This window comes from Neoarius graeffei, chromosome 24 (genome assembly GCF_027579695.1).
Source record: "Neoarius graeffei isolate fNeoGra1 chromosome 24, fNeoGra1.pri, whole genome shotgun sequence".
NCBI lineage: Eukaryota > Metazoa > Chordata > Actinopteri > Siluriformes > Ariidae > Neoarius > Neoarius graeffei.
In genome coordinates, this window is record NC_083592.1 from 50,782,127 (window position 1) to 50,795,232 (window position 13,106).

At 46.2% G+C, this 13,106-nt stretch overlaps 1 protein-coding gene across 1 annotated transcript in view; it reads left to right on the forward strand.

Moving 5' to 3' along the window:
* lrrc74b (leucine rich repeat containing 74B) overlaps positions 1-11,309 on the forward strand; it is a 47,396-nt gene extending 36,087 nt beyond the window's left edge. Inside the window, exons 8-10 of the mRNA XM_060906755.1 lie at positions 9,313-9,391; positions 9,508-9,603; positions 11,193-11,309. Of these exons, the coding sequence (XP_060762738.1) occupies positions 9,313-9,391; positions 9,508-9,603; positions 11,193-11,309 (292 nt within the window). The remainder of the gene's footprint in view (positions 1-9,312; positions 9,392-9,507; positions 9,604-11,192) is intronic.
* Positions 11,310-13,106: the final 1,797 nt, after the last annotated feature.

A 13,106-nucleotide genomic window follows, 5' to 3' on the forward strand; every position in this document is an offset into this window, starting at 1 on the left:
CAATAGCGACTGCTACAGCCACTGCATCACTCTTATTTCCCACAGGGGAATTGTTGGCTCTAGTTATAATTTATAATACTTATGTACATTCTTTTACAAAAGTGCAATATTTTGATGCTGCTGAGCCATTGATCAACCTTTTTTTATGTCTGATATGTTGTAGATGGGAAAAGTAAAAGAAGCAAAAGTTTACTTAAGAAAGATGGCTCTCTTTTTATTTTTATTTTAAGTTATTATAACTTGTTCCTCAGGCACTCAATGTTAATAAACAGGCCTACATTTGAAATCTGTTGACCTCAGTTTTCATTCTTGCATTAGCTTTATGGAATTCATTGTATTAATTAATTTGCACTGAAACTTGATTTAAAGAAAAAAAAATCGTGGTTGAAATCGAAATCGCAATATCTGCCAGAAAAATCGCAATTCAATTTTTTCTTAAAATCGTTCAGCCCTAATCTGAGATAACTTCAGACTGTGGAAGTATGACTATATTGTCTACGTTTAATCTGAATGTTAGTATTAGATCAAGGGTGTGACCACCATTATGGGTTGGTCCTATGACATTCTGCTTAATCCCGACTGAATCTAAGATGGACACAAACGCTGTTTTTAAAGGGTCTTCTGGGTTATCGAAGTGAATATTAAAATCTCCGACAACTAAAGCTTTGTCTAAGGAAATAACCAGATCTGAGATAAAATCTGCAAATTCAGAAAGAAACTCAGAATATGGCCCCGGGGGCCTGTAAATAATAAGCAATGGAATTAACTGGGTAGGTGAAAGATACATCTTGCTGATGCGCTGGGACACATCATCAGTGATGTAACCCGGGGTCACTGGGTGTTTCGGGTCTTTCAACATCAGACACCCTCGCCCAGGCGACCCGACCGGAGGTGATCAGACTCCGGCCTGTATCCCAGCAGCATTCGTCCACGGATCAGCCCTCTTGATCCAAAGCCATCTTGTGGCTCTTTCTGCGGCTTCAGTTGCAGACCTGATGGCCTTCCTCTTTGCCTCACTAGTGAGGCCCAGCATGGTGAGGACTTTGCAGAGGGACCGCCCTGCAAATCCTCGGCATCCAACCTCCAGGGGTTCGCAGTAGGTCTTCCAGCCTTGGCTCCTGCACTCCTCCACCAGCTCCTGGTACTTGGTATGCTTCCTCTCATTTGCCTCCTCCATGCGTTCTTCCCAGGGAACTGTGAGTTCCAGAATGATCAATTGTTTGGTGGCATCTGAAACAATGATCATGTCTGGTCGGAGCCGTGTTGATGTTATTCTAGCTGGGATCTTCAGCTGTTTGCCCAGATCCACTTCCAGCTGCCAGTCCACGGCAGTGGTGAGGAGGCCTGACCTGGCCCCTGCTTGGATGGTGGGCTTCTCTCCGGCTTTGTGGAACCTAATGAACTTAGGCTTGCTGTGGCCCTTGGTGGTGTTAATGGCCTTGGCTATGCTCTCAGCAATCGCTTTCAGCACTTGGTCGTGGTGCCAGCAATAACGCCCCTCTCCAAGGGCTTTTGGGCAGCTGCTGAGGAGGTGTTCCAGGGATCCCCGTCCTGGACACTGGGGGCAGGATGGTGTCTCTGCTTTGCCCCAGACATGAAGGTTGGATGGACTAGGTAGGACATCATAAACAGCTTGGACTAGGAACCTGATGTTAAGGGAGTCTGCTCTCCAGATGTTGGGCCAGGTTATCTTCCATTGCAGAACATTCTCCCATTTAGTCCATGCTCCTTGTTGTCCCATTCCCGCCATCCTGCTGGCTTGTTCCTCCTCTACGCCTGCCCGCACTTCCTCCTGAATGAGGTGTTGCCGCTCTTTTCCCTGGGCCTTGTCCACCCTGGTTGATGGGAAATAGCCAATGCCTGCGCGTCCTGAGGCTATGGACCCGACCAGTACCTTCTGCCTCAGTTGCGACTCTGCCACTTCCAGAGCCTCGTCAGCCCTCCATTTCCGGCCTGTCTGCACCTGGATGCCAGCCGCCGCCACCTTCTCATCCCTGGATTCCCTGTACTGCAGGGCTTCCTGAGTTCTGGTCACCATGAATTATTCAGTGAGTCCACTGAACGGAAGCTGCAAGGTGTTACTCCTGCCATACAGGGCAGCACTGCTCAGGCTTCGGGGTAGGCCAAGCCATCTTCGCAAGTAACTGCTGATCTTTCTCTCCATGGCCTCTACAGTTGTGATGGGTACTGCGTACACTAGCAGAGGCCACAGGATGTGGGGCAGGATGGAATGTTGGTAAATCCAGGCCTTGAATCTCCCTGGCAGGCCAGATCTGTCGACACATCTCAACCAGCCCTCAAGCTCCTTGCTGGTTCTCTGGATGGATGTGGAGTCTTTGAGGCTGCAGTCAAAGAACTTCCCAAGGCTCTTGACTGACTGCTCCGTGATGGACAGGATGGTGGCTCCAGCCAGATAGAAGCGGTACCTGTCTGTCACCTTCCCCTTCTTGAGCACTAGAGACCTTGATTTTACAGGTTTAAAACTCATCCTTGCCCATGTGATGAGCTTCTCTAGTCCTTGGAGAATCCATCTGCTGCCTGGGACAGATGTGGTGGTGACAGTTAGGTTGTCCATGAACACTCTTATAGGGGGCTGGCGCACTCCAGGTTTTGTCAGGGGTCCCCTACACTCAACCTCTGCTGACTTGATGATCATGTTCATGGAGAGTGCGAACAAGATGGCTGAGATTGTGCAGCCTGTTATTATGCCCTTCTCAAGTCGATGCCAGTCTGATGTGCCTGATCCAGCGGTGACTCAGCCTGAAGTTGTTGTAATAGTCCAGGATAAGGTCAACGACTTTGGTGGGAACATGATGTTGCAGGAGGGCACACTCAACAAGTTTGTGAGGTATGGAGCCATACGCATTGGCTAGGTCCAGCCACAGTACGGACAAGTCTCCTTTCCCTTCACGAGCCTCTCTGATGAGTTGCGTCACCACTCCTGTGTGTTCAAGGCAACCAGGCACTCCAGGAATCCCACCCTTCTGAACAGAGGTGTCAATATAACTGTTCTTCAGAAGGAACTCTGTTAGTCGTCGTGACAAGACGCTGAAGAAAATCTTGCCTTCGACGCTTAACAGTGAGATGGTCCTAAACTGACTGATGTCCTTTGAGTTCTCTTCCTTTGGGATCCACACACCCTCTGCACATCTCCATTGCCCTGCGACTTGACCCCTCCGCCAGATCACCCTCAACAGCTTCCACAGGTGTCGAAGTAGTTGTGGACAGCGTTTGTACACAGAGTATGGGACACTGCTGGGGCCTGGGGCTGATGCTGTTCTGGCTCCTTTCACGACCTCCTGTATTTCAGCCCAGCTGGGCTCCCTCATTACAAACTCCACTGCTGGTGCTTGCGGGCTAATGAGGGCCCTCTGTGGTCCAAGCTCCTGGTCCCTCTCTGGGTCGCTGAGGGTGTTGTAAGGTGTTCGTCTCCACCATTGAGCACATGAGGTTGCCACTCCGCTTGTCCCCCAGCAGCTTCTTGGTGAAGGGGTTGGAGATGAATGCAGCACGCTTCCTTGCTCTCTCCTTTCTACGCCTTTGGTGCCCTTCTGCACGGCGCAGCGTCATGAGCTTCTTCCTCAAGATGTTGCGAAGCTCAGCAAGGGGTTGCTTCTCCTCTTCAGCTGCCACCTTGTACTGCTTCCTGAGGCTCCGGAGTTCTTGGCGTAAGTTGTGGATCTGAGTAGCCCTGTGGTTCAGTGTGTATTTGGTCCTGGGGTTCTTGCTCTCACTGAGGCCAAACCTCTCTGCTGCGTAGCTGACTATGATGGCTGTCATGGTCTTGAGGCATCTGTCCACTTCTCCCTTGGCAGTGGTCTCCAAGATCTGGCTTACGTCTGTGTCAAATTGTGCCCATGCTGCCTGGTTGTTGGATGAAGGCCACTTAATCCGCTTCTGATGGGATGTCCTGCAGGGGTTCCGAGGCTCTACTGCTTGGAGGGGCTGGGCACTGTGGGGTGCTTCCTGGCCGGGCTCCTCCTGCGTCTCACCAGGACCAAGTCCTGTACGCTGCAGTGTGTTCAATCAATCAATCAAGTTTATTTGTACAGCGCTTTTAACAATAAACATTGTCGCAAAGCAGCTTTACAGAATTTGAACGACTTAAAACATGAGCTAATTTTATCCCTAATCTATCCCCAATGAGCAAGCCTGTGGCGACGGTGGCAAGGAAAAACTCCCTCAGACGACATGAGGAAGAAACCTCGAGAGGAACCAGACTCAAAAGGGAACCCATCCTCATTTGGGCAACAACAGACAGCCTGACTATAATATTAACAGTTTTAACAGGTATAACCCTCAACTGTCCTCATGGGGCCGTCCTTCACAGGAGTGGGGCGATAAAACTCCGACCAGACACAGGGCACCAGGATGGATCAAGCAGGTCCGAGGGGCAGAAGAGGCCAGCATCTCAATCCCAGGATCAACATGTAACTCAGAGGGACAGATTGGGGGGGGGGGAAGAGAGAGAGAGAAAGAAAACATGTTAGGTATGCCCTAAAAATGACAAGTATTAAATCTGTGTGGTAGGCTCGCAGAGACAAGAGTCTTTACATCAGGCATGACACACAATGGCATGTTAATATGGTAAAAAAATATATCATGACCTGCTCTGGCTGGATGCTAGATTGGGTGATGGGAGCACACTCCTCAGCAATGATGAGATGCAGATGGGACCCTTAGGCCTGGCCAAGACAATTCAGTTACATTTCACCGGGTCTGGGACATGCGACAGAATGTCTGACGGCCGATTCCCTGCAGGCTACGATAGCCAGTCGAGGTCCCCACCGTCTCCACCAAAAGATTTCCTGTTGACTCCATGTAACTCAGAGGGACAGATTTGGAGTGGGGGGGGGGGGAGAGAAAGAAAACACAGGTGGTTAGGTATGCCCAATGTCACCTGAATAAGTAGGAACAGTATACATATTGCACCGAGTACAAGCAGGGACTCCGGCAACTAACTATGACAGCATAACTAAAAGGAGAGAGCCAGAAGGTAACACAGGCATGAGGGAGCCCCGGGACATAAAGCAGCCAGCCACTGCACCGTCAACAAACTCGAGTGAGCAAGCGAGTGGGGACTGACAGCATCCATACATCCCAGTTTACCAAAACACTCTATGTCTGAGGACCCTCCAGACCTACTCCTTTACCTCATAAACACCATTAACAAAAGGCTTGACTAAACAGATATGTTTTTAGCCTAGACTTAAATGCTGAGACTGTGTCTGATTCCCGAACATTACTTGGAAGGCTGTTCCATAACAGTGGGGCTTTGTAAGAAAAGGCTCTGCCCCCTGATGTAGCCTTCACTATACGAGGTACCAGCAGATAGCCTGCACCTTTTGATCTAAGTAGGCGTGGCGGGTCATAGAGGAGCAGAAGTTCACTCAGGTACTGTGGTGCGAGACCATTTAGTGGTTTAAAGGTCAATAGTGTTCCCCTGGTCCCTACACTTCATCCTGGCCAGATGTATCTTGAGGCCACGCAAGTTCTTGCACACTTTTCCGCAGATGCACTGTGCATTCATAGTCGAATTTCCACTGCCGTTTGTCGATGCCGTGAGGTCCATCCGGATGGGGCTCTCATTCTCCCCCCCTCTCGGGCTCCCCTGGGGGTATGTCTCAGAAGGCTTTTTCGTAGCAGATTTGGGTTTCTCCCTCACGGGAGATACAGGTTGGGGTGCTAACCCTCCCTGCCCCGGTTGCCGTCTTTCCAAGCTGTCAACTGTCTCTCCAGTTGTCACCAGACTGTCCCTGGTTGCCATCCAGTCTGTTCCCGAGTGTCACTGGCTAGGCCAGATTGACAGGTGAAAGATACATCTTGCTGATGCGCTGGGACACATCATCGGTGATGTAATCTGGGGTCACTGGGTGTTTCGGGTCTTTCAACATCAGACACCCAGACTTATTTTTCGAGGCTACATACATTATATGAGTATGAAGAACTTCAAATGTATTAAATTTATAACCAGGTTTTTGTGTTACACCTAGATAATCGTTATAAATAACCGCAACGCCTCCTCCTCTGCCAGTTAGACGAGGCTGGTGTATATAACTGTATCCAGGAGGACTCGCTTCATTTAATGCTATATATTCATTTGGCTTAATCCATGTTTCAGTTAAACAAAGTACATTAAACTCCTGATCAGTAATGAGTTCATTAACCATTAGCGCTTTAGATGTAAGAGATCTAATATTTAATAGCCCCACCTTTAGATCAAAGGTGCTGGCAGCAGCTGTACAGTCAGTATGATCTAGTTTTATATTGATTAGGTTACTGGAACAAACTCTCTGAAAATTTCTACCTTTTTGTTGAGCTCGGGGAACAGACACAGTCTCGATGTAGTGGACCCTGAGTGACGACTCTGTGCAGCTAGCAGACAGTCGGTTTAGCCTGTTCGTCTGCTCCCTGGCCTTGGCTCTGGATTGTCAGAAATTAACTAGGCCTGTTCTGAGACTATGACCTATGCTGCAGGAAATGAGAGCAGCACCTTCCCGGGATGGATACCGTCCCGCCCTAACAGGCCAGCAGTGCCCTCAAAATTAGCCCAATTATCTATAAAGCCCACACTGTTTTCAGAGCACCACCTGGACAGCCAGCAGTTCAGCAACCATAACCTGCTGTAAGCTACATCGCCACACCACATTGGAATGGGGCCAGAGCATACTACAGCATCGGACATCGCCTTCGCTAATTTAAACACCTCTACAAAGTTACTCTTAGTGACCTCAGACTGACGAAGGCGTATATCATTAGCTCCTGCATGGATAACTATCTTTGAGAACCTGTGCTTGCCTAGGACCCTAAGATTACTTGCTATGTCCGGCACCCTGGCTCCCGGTATACACCTGACTAAAGCTGCTGGTGCCCCTAAAGGCTGAGCTAATTTTGCATGCCATATGATAGAGTCCCCTATAACCAGAGCTCTTTCAGGTTTCTCAGTGGGTGCATCACTAAGGAGAGCAAACCTGTTCAGCACGTGACGCGGAGAGGAGTGGTGCTCCCGTGGGCGAGCCTCAGCAGTAGCTTTGGCTCTACGCTTATGCCGCCGAGCCGTCACCCATTCGCCCCGCTGTAAGGGCTCTAATGCCGGAGTTGGGGGATTACTAACTCCACCTAGGGCATCCAGACAGAAAATGTGCATGTTCGTGCCCTCCACTGTACCCCTGATGTAAGCAGTAGAATTGGTATTGTCTATAGCAGTAGCATCATCATGTTGTACATTCTGTCCACCACAAGAGGGCACCATTGATCCATGAGAAACAGGCACATTGAGTGATCCAACATCAGGGGCTAGTTGTATACTAGCTTATGGATGCCCCACTGCATCAGCTAGTTGTAGTTTTCCTGCTGGTGGTCATCCTGATGCATGTAGTGGTGGTGTTGCTGCTCACCACTCCTGAGACACGCTTGCGCACTGGACTTGGGCTGCTGCGACGGCGTGTGAGATCACCACCTTGTCTTCCATAGTGAGGCCTTGGCATGTCATCATAGCAGTCAGCGTGGCGCTCAGGTGAGTATCTGTAGTAGCAGTTGTCCCTTGGTGTCTGTACCCTGTGTGGGGAGTATGCTCTGCCACGACTGCGAGGTTCATAGTAACCCTGATGACGGCTGTCTAACCCATAGCGCGCAGGATAGTTATGATATGGGTCTGGGGATGGCTGACGGTAATGGGTGGGTGAAAAACCGCGAGCCTGCCGTGCTGCTGTTGAGTATCCAGGGCTTCTGTTTCATGGGGACGGGGACCTTGGGGCACGGGTAGATGAGTATGTGTTGTATTGAGGTTTGGGGGTTGGGGCATTGAGTGTGAGTTTCAAGTCAGTTAAGTCCTTACTTAAATGTCTAACTGTGTCTGTAAGATCTTGCACCACCTTGTGGAGAGTTGCAGGGTCTTCTGAGATTGTATTGACAGACTGAACTGTGGCACCACTGTTGCTTTGGGATGGATTTGGGGGTAACAGTTTAGCAACTTGCCAGGCATGCTCTGCTTGGGTTGCAATGGCAAAAGCCTCTTTGAATGTTTTCACTCCTCTCTCATGGCATTTAATCTGAAGGTCTTGATCCAGACCAGCCAAAAAACGTGTGAGTGTCATATATTCAGTGGCATTTTGTTCAAACTCTGGGAATGCTTCTTTCACTAACCTACACACATCAGCTGCATACACTTCCATGGCTTCGTCTGGCTTTCTACAACGTGAGTTAGGAAAAGCCTGGAATGACACAATTACATCTTTCCTGCCAAAAACGTCTTGTAAGTGTTTCTTTGTAGCAGCAAACGAATTTCGTGTGGCAGAGGGCAGATTATCCCAAACAATGGAAAGGTCAGGTGGCAATCTAGTGGGTAACTCCAGTGCCATAACTAAATCCAAATTAACATCAGTATCTCTGTAGCGTGCTTCTTGAATTACCTCGTAGCATCTTGCCCACAACTGAAACGATTCAGTGCCATCATTCCGGAACGGCAGGGGAAGGGGGACATGATGATCCCTCGCAGTTTGGGCTCTTGACGCCACAGGCTGTGGTGCTACAGCCCTATCCCTCTGTCTGGCTATTGGGCTTGGTGGTACAGCTCCATTCCTCAGACTGGCGGGTTGATCGGTAACGTTAGCATCCTCGTCAGACATTTGGGCTGAAGGCTGAACTTACGTCGGATTACCAGAGTAAAAAAAAACTTCAGACGAAACTTGAACATGAGCAGAGCACCGCTGCCACCAGTGTAAAACCTGGTAATTTCTGGTTTTTGGGTTCTTACTGGAATAACTCACAGACATACGAGTTTGAACTGAAAATGCAAATCTTTACTTATTGTTTTTTTTCACAATCCCCCCCAACTTCCCCCTTATGCCCCCAAGCATCTTGGGATACGTACAAAGCATTTTGGGAATTGCAGTAAATGAAACATGTAACAATTATATTTTCCATTCTTACACTATGTTCAATGAAATACAGAATTTCCATGATTTGCCAATTATTGCATTCTGTTTTTATTTACAGTTTACACAGCATCCCAACTTTTTTGGAATTGGAGTTGTAGATAGTGAGAGAAGAAAAAGCAAGCTTGGTTTGATTTCTGATACTTATCAGTCATGTCTTAAAACAAAGGTCATGTATGTTTTGCCGGGGATGCAGTTCAGAAAGCACGTCTTCACATGATTTGATGGATTCTTGCAGTGACAGAATCAGCCCTGTTTCAAAGCTATTCACATACAGTCTAGTCATGAAGTCGTGAGTTTAGTTTATTATGTATGTCCCTCGTTATAAAGCATTATTATTCATTATGTAGGTATGCAGTAATTCCTTTTTTCACAGTATCAATCGCATCCCTCCTGAAGGAGCAGTCCACTTAGCCATGGGTCTCAAAGCAAACAACAACCTTCGGGTTCTTAAAGTAAGTATGAAGGACAGTGGTTTCTCTAGGCTTTGACTCAGAACACTGGCATTCAAGTGACACTAAATACGTAAAGTTTTCTCAGTAATATTCCGATGATCCTCTTGGCGTTGTAGATGGCTCGGAATCCTGTTCGGTCAGCCGGATGTTTTGCAGTGCTTAAAGCCATAGAAGGAAACCCTTCTTCTTCGATGGAGTATCTGGACTTTTCTGTATGTAACCTTCCTTTAAAGTCAGCCCAAAGTAGGCAATCATAAACATTTTCTGTCATGAATTGTTCTTCATTAAAAAACTCAGAGCCTATAAATATATGCACTTCATCGGCTATCAGCTCATGTACGACTCGATTTCATGGAATAACTGGTAACACTTCAGCACTACCTAAAAGCAGGGCTCCCGATGAGTGTAAAATGTGTTTGTAAGTGGCGGCCAGAGTTGTTGCTCATTATTCATGTTCTGGGCAGAGCTGTCAGTCCAGGAAGCTGTATTTGTTATGTTACAGACGCTCGCTGCTGTGTATATATTCACCATTTGCCTCCATGAGAGGTTTAGCGCGGTATGTTATGAAGCTTTGCTGTCCATCATTCTGATATGTCATTCATGCACAATGTAAAGTTTGTGTGCTGTTTATTGAGTGTGTTTTCTTTGTGTTTGGTGCATTGGTTGAACTGTGGTTTAGCCTGAGACTTTGAGTGCAAAGGATAATGGTGCATGTTGGCTAATTTGGAGAGGCTTGGTTGGTCCTTGGCTGAGCGGAGTAAGGTGCGGAGTAAAGTTTGTGAACATCTCATCTCATCTCATTATCTCTAGCCACTTTATCCTGTTCTACAGGGTCGCAGGCAAGCTGGAGCCTATCCCAGCTGACTACGGGCGAAAGGCGGGGTACACCCTGGACAAGTCGCCAGGTCATCACAGGGCTGACACATAGACACAGACAACCATTCACACTCACGGTCAATTTAGAGCCACCAGTTAACCTAACCTGCACGTCTTTGGACTGTGGGGGAAACCGGAGCACCCGGAAGTAACCCACACAGACACGGGGAGAACATGCAAACTCCACACAGAAAGGCCCTTGTTGGCCACTGGGCTCGAACCCAGGACCTTCTTGCTGTGAGGAGACAGTGCTAACCACTACACCACTGTGCTGCCCCTGTTTACAACCATGTTACGTTAATTATTTTTGTTTTGGTGTTTGATGTCCGGGGTTCAATGCTATACTCGTGTTCAAGAGGAATAAAATGCATCTGCACCCATCAGAGACTCTCTGCTGTTGTTCTTAATGCCAAGAGCTGATACAGTGTGAGGAAATAATCGCACATTATTTTTTTTAAAATAAGTGCTGGATAAAAACCCATCTATCTTACATAAATAAAGATACAAATTTCATTGTCTGGTGGTCAAATGTTTATGAGATACATTGTTTTACACTTACGATCGGGCTCTCTGTGGTGGTACACGTACATCGTTCGTATGTATGGACATTGTACAGTCGCAAAAGCCATCAAAAATCAAGTTGATGCCTTACCATATTCTCTTAAGTATGGAGCTACGCTAATACACTGTAGTTGTGGTCAAATTTCTGTGGTGTAAGAGGAATAAAACCCTTCAGAACATCAACTTTAGAGTGACATCACAATCATCCTATTTTCACAGGATAACAGCATGCCCTGTTATCATTTATTCCTCATATAAATATATTTATAGCATTTTTAAAGCCTTCAACTCTTCTTCTGTGTATTGAACTAGTCTTTCATAGTCCTACATTCTGACATTATCCTCTTGTAACTCTTTTCCCCAGGACATCAGCGTGGACCAAGATTTTGAAGACTTGTTGAACACAATCAAAGAAACACTCCCAAACTTCCAAGTGAAACACGGTGGCAAAATCAGACCTTCCCAAAATCTAAAGAGCTGACTTCTATCAGAGCAGTCAGTCCTTATCTGTCCCTTACATCTGTGTCTCCTGAACGTATTTTAAAACACAATGAATATGCAAAGAATCCGAGCAGCATGGACGTCTATTCTTGATTATTTAACTTACTGAAAGGGTAGTGAGTGCAGCACCTGCTGTGTGTAATATGAACAGCTGTTGTACACAAGCTCACATGCTGTTGACTTTCATAACCCCAGGTAGAGTTCCAACACATGGATATAGTATTCGGACTTTTTTCTTCTCTTCAGCACTGGGTGAGATTGAGCAATGAATTTCATTGCTTATAGAAAGCAGGAAATTGTTTACAATGGTTCAATAAGATCCTGATAGTGTTTAATTATGATCCAAACATCATGTAAATTGAAACATTAAAAAAAATCTAATCAATTGTTCCTTGGTCCATGGCTCACCTTTCCTCAAAATCTGTTCACAATTAATTTTCAAAGTCTGAACATCTGGTAACAGATGTAATATCATTCCAGTAAACACTACACAGGATAAGAAGAAACCTTTACAATGGAAATACACTGAATTTCCCATTTTGCTCCAAAGACCATCTGTAGCTCCTAAACTGTGCATAAAGCCTCTTAAATTATTACGAATACTAGAAGGGTACTCGGTAGAGTCCATACCTCCACCAAGCCACATCTTATCAACATCAAAATCAAATCACTTGAACCTAGGACAATACTAAAGCTGTCCACCAAATTTCACCCAAATCGGTTCACTACTTTTTGAATTACGTTAGGAAGAGTCAAATGAAATCCTGGATCCACATACAGTGTCTTGCAAAAGTATTCATCCTCCTTGGTGTTTGTCCTGTTTTTTTTTTTTCACATTACAAGCTGGAATTAAAATGGATTTTTTATTTTATTTTATTTTATTTTTTTTTTGGGGGGGGGGGGTTTAGCACCATTTGATTTACACAACATGCCTACCACTTTAAAGGTGCAAGTTGTTGTTGTTGTTGTCGTTGTTGTTGTTGTTGTTTTTATTGTGACACAAACAATAATTAAGATTTAAAAAAAAACAGAAATCTGTAGTGTGCATAAGTATTCACCCCCTTTGTATGAAACCCCTAAATAAGAGCTGGTCCAACCAATTCACTTCATAAGTCACATAATTAGTTGATTAAGATCCACCTGTGTACAATCAAAGTGTCACATGATCAGGACTGGTCAAAGTGCAATCAAAGTGTCACATGATCAGGACTGGTCAAAGTGTCACATGATCAGGACTGGTCAGGAGTGAAGGAAAGATGGATGGCACTAAATTACAAGGCAATTCTGGAGGCACCCAGAGGTTTGAGACTGGGATGAAGGTTGACGTTCCAGCAGGACAATGACCCTAAACATACTACTAAAGCTACACTGGAGTGGTTTAAAGGGAAACATTTAAATGTCTTGGAATGGCCTAATCAAAGCCCAGACCTCAATTCAATTGAGAATCTATGGCATAACTTGAAGATTGCTATACACCAACGCAACCCATCTAACTTGAAGGAGTTGAAGCAGTTTTGCCTTGAGGAATGGGCAAAAATCCCAGTGGCTAGATGTGCTACCGTAAGGTAATAGAGATATACCCCAAGAGACTTGCAGCTGTACAGTAATTGCAGCAAAAGGTGGCTCTACAAAGTATTAACTTTGGGGGGTGAATACCTATGCGCACTCCAGATTTCTGTATTTTTCATCTTAATTATTGTTTGTGTCACAATAAAAAACAATTTGCACCTTTAAAATGGTAGGCATGTTGTGTAAATCAAATGGTGCTAACCCTCCA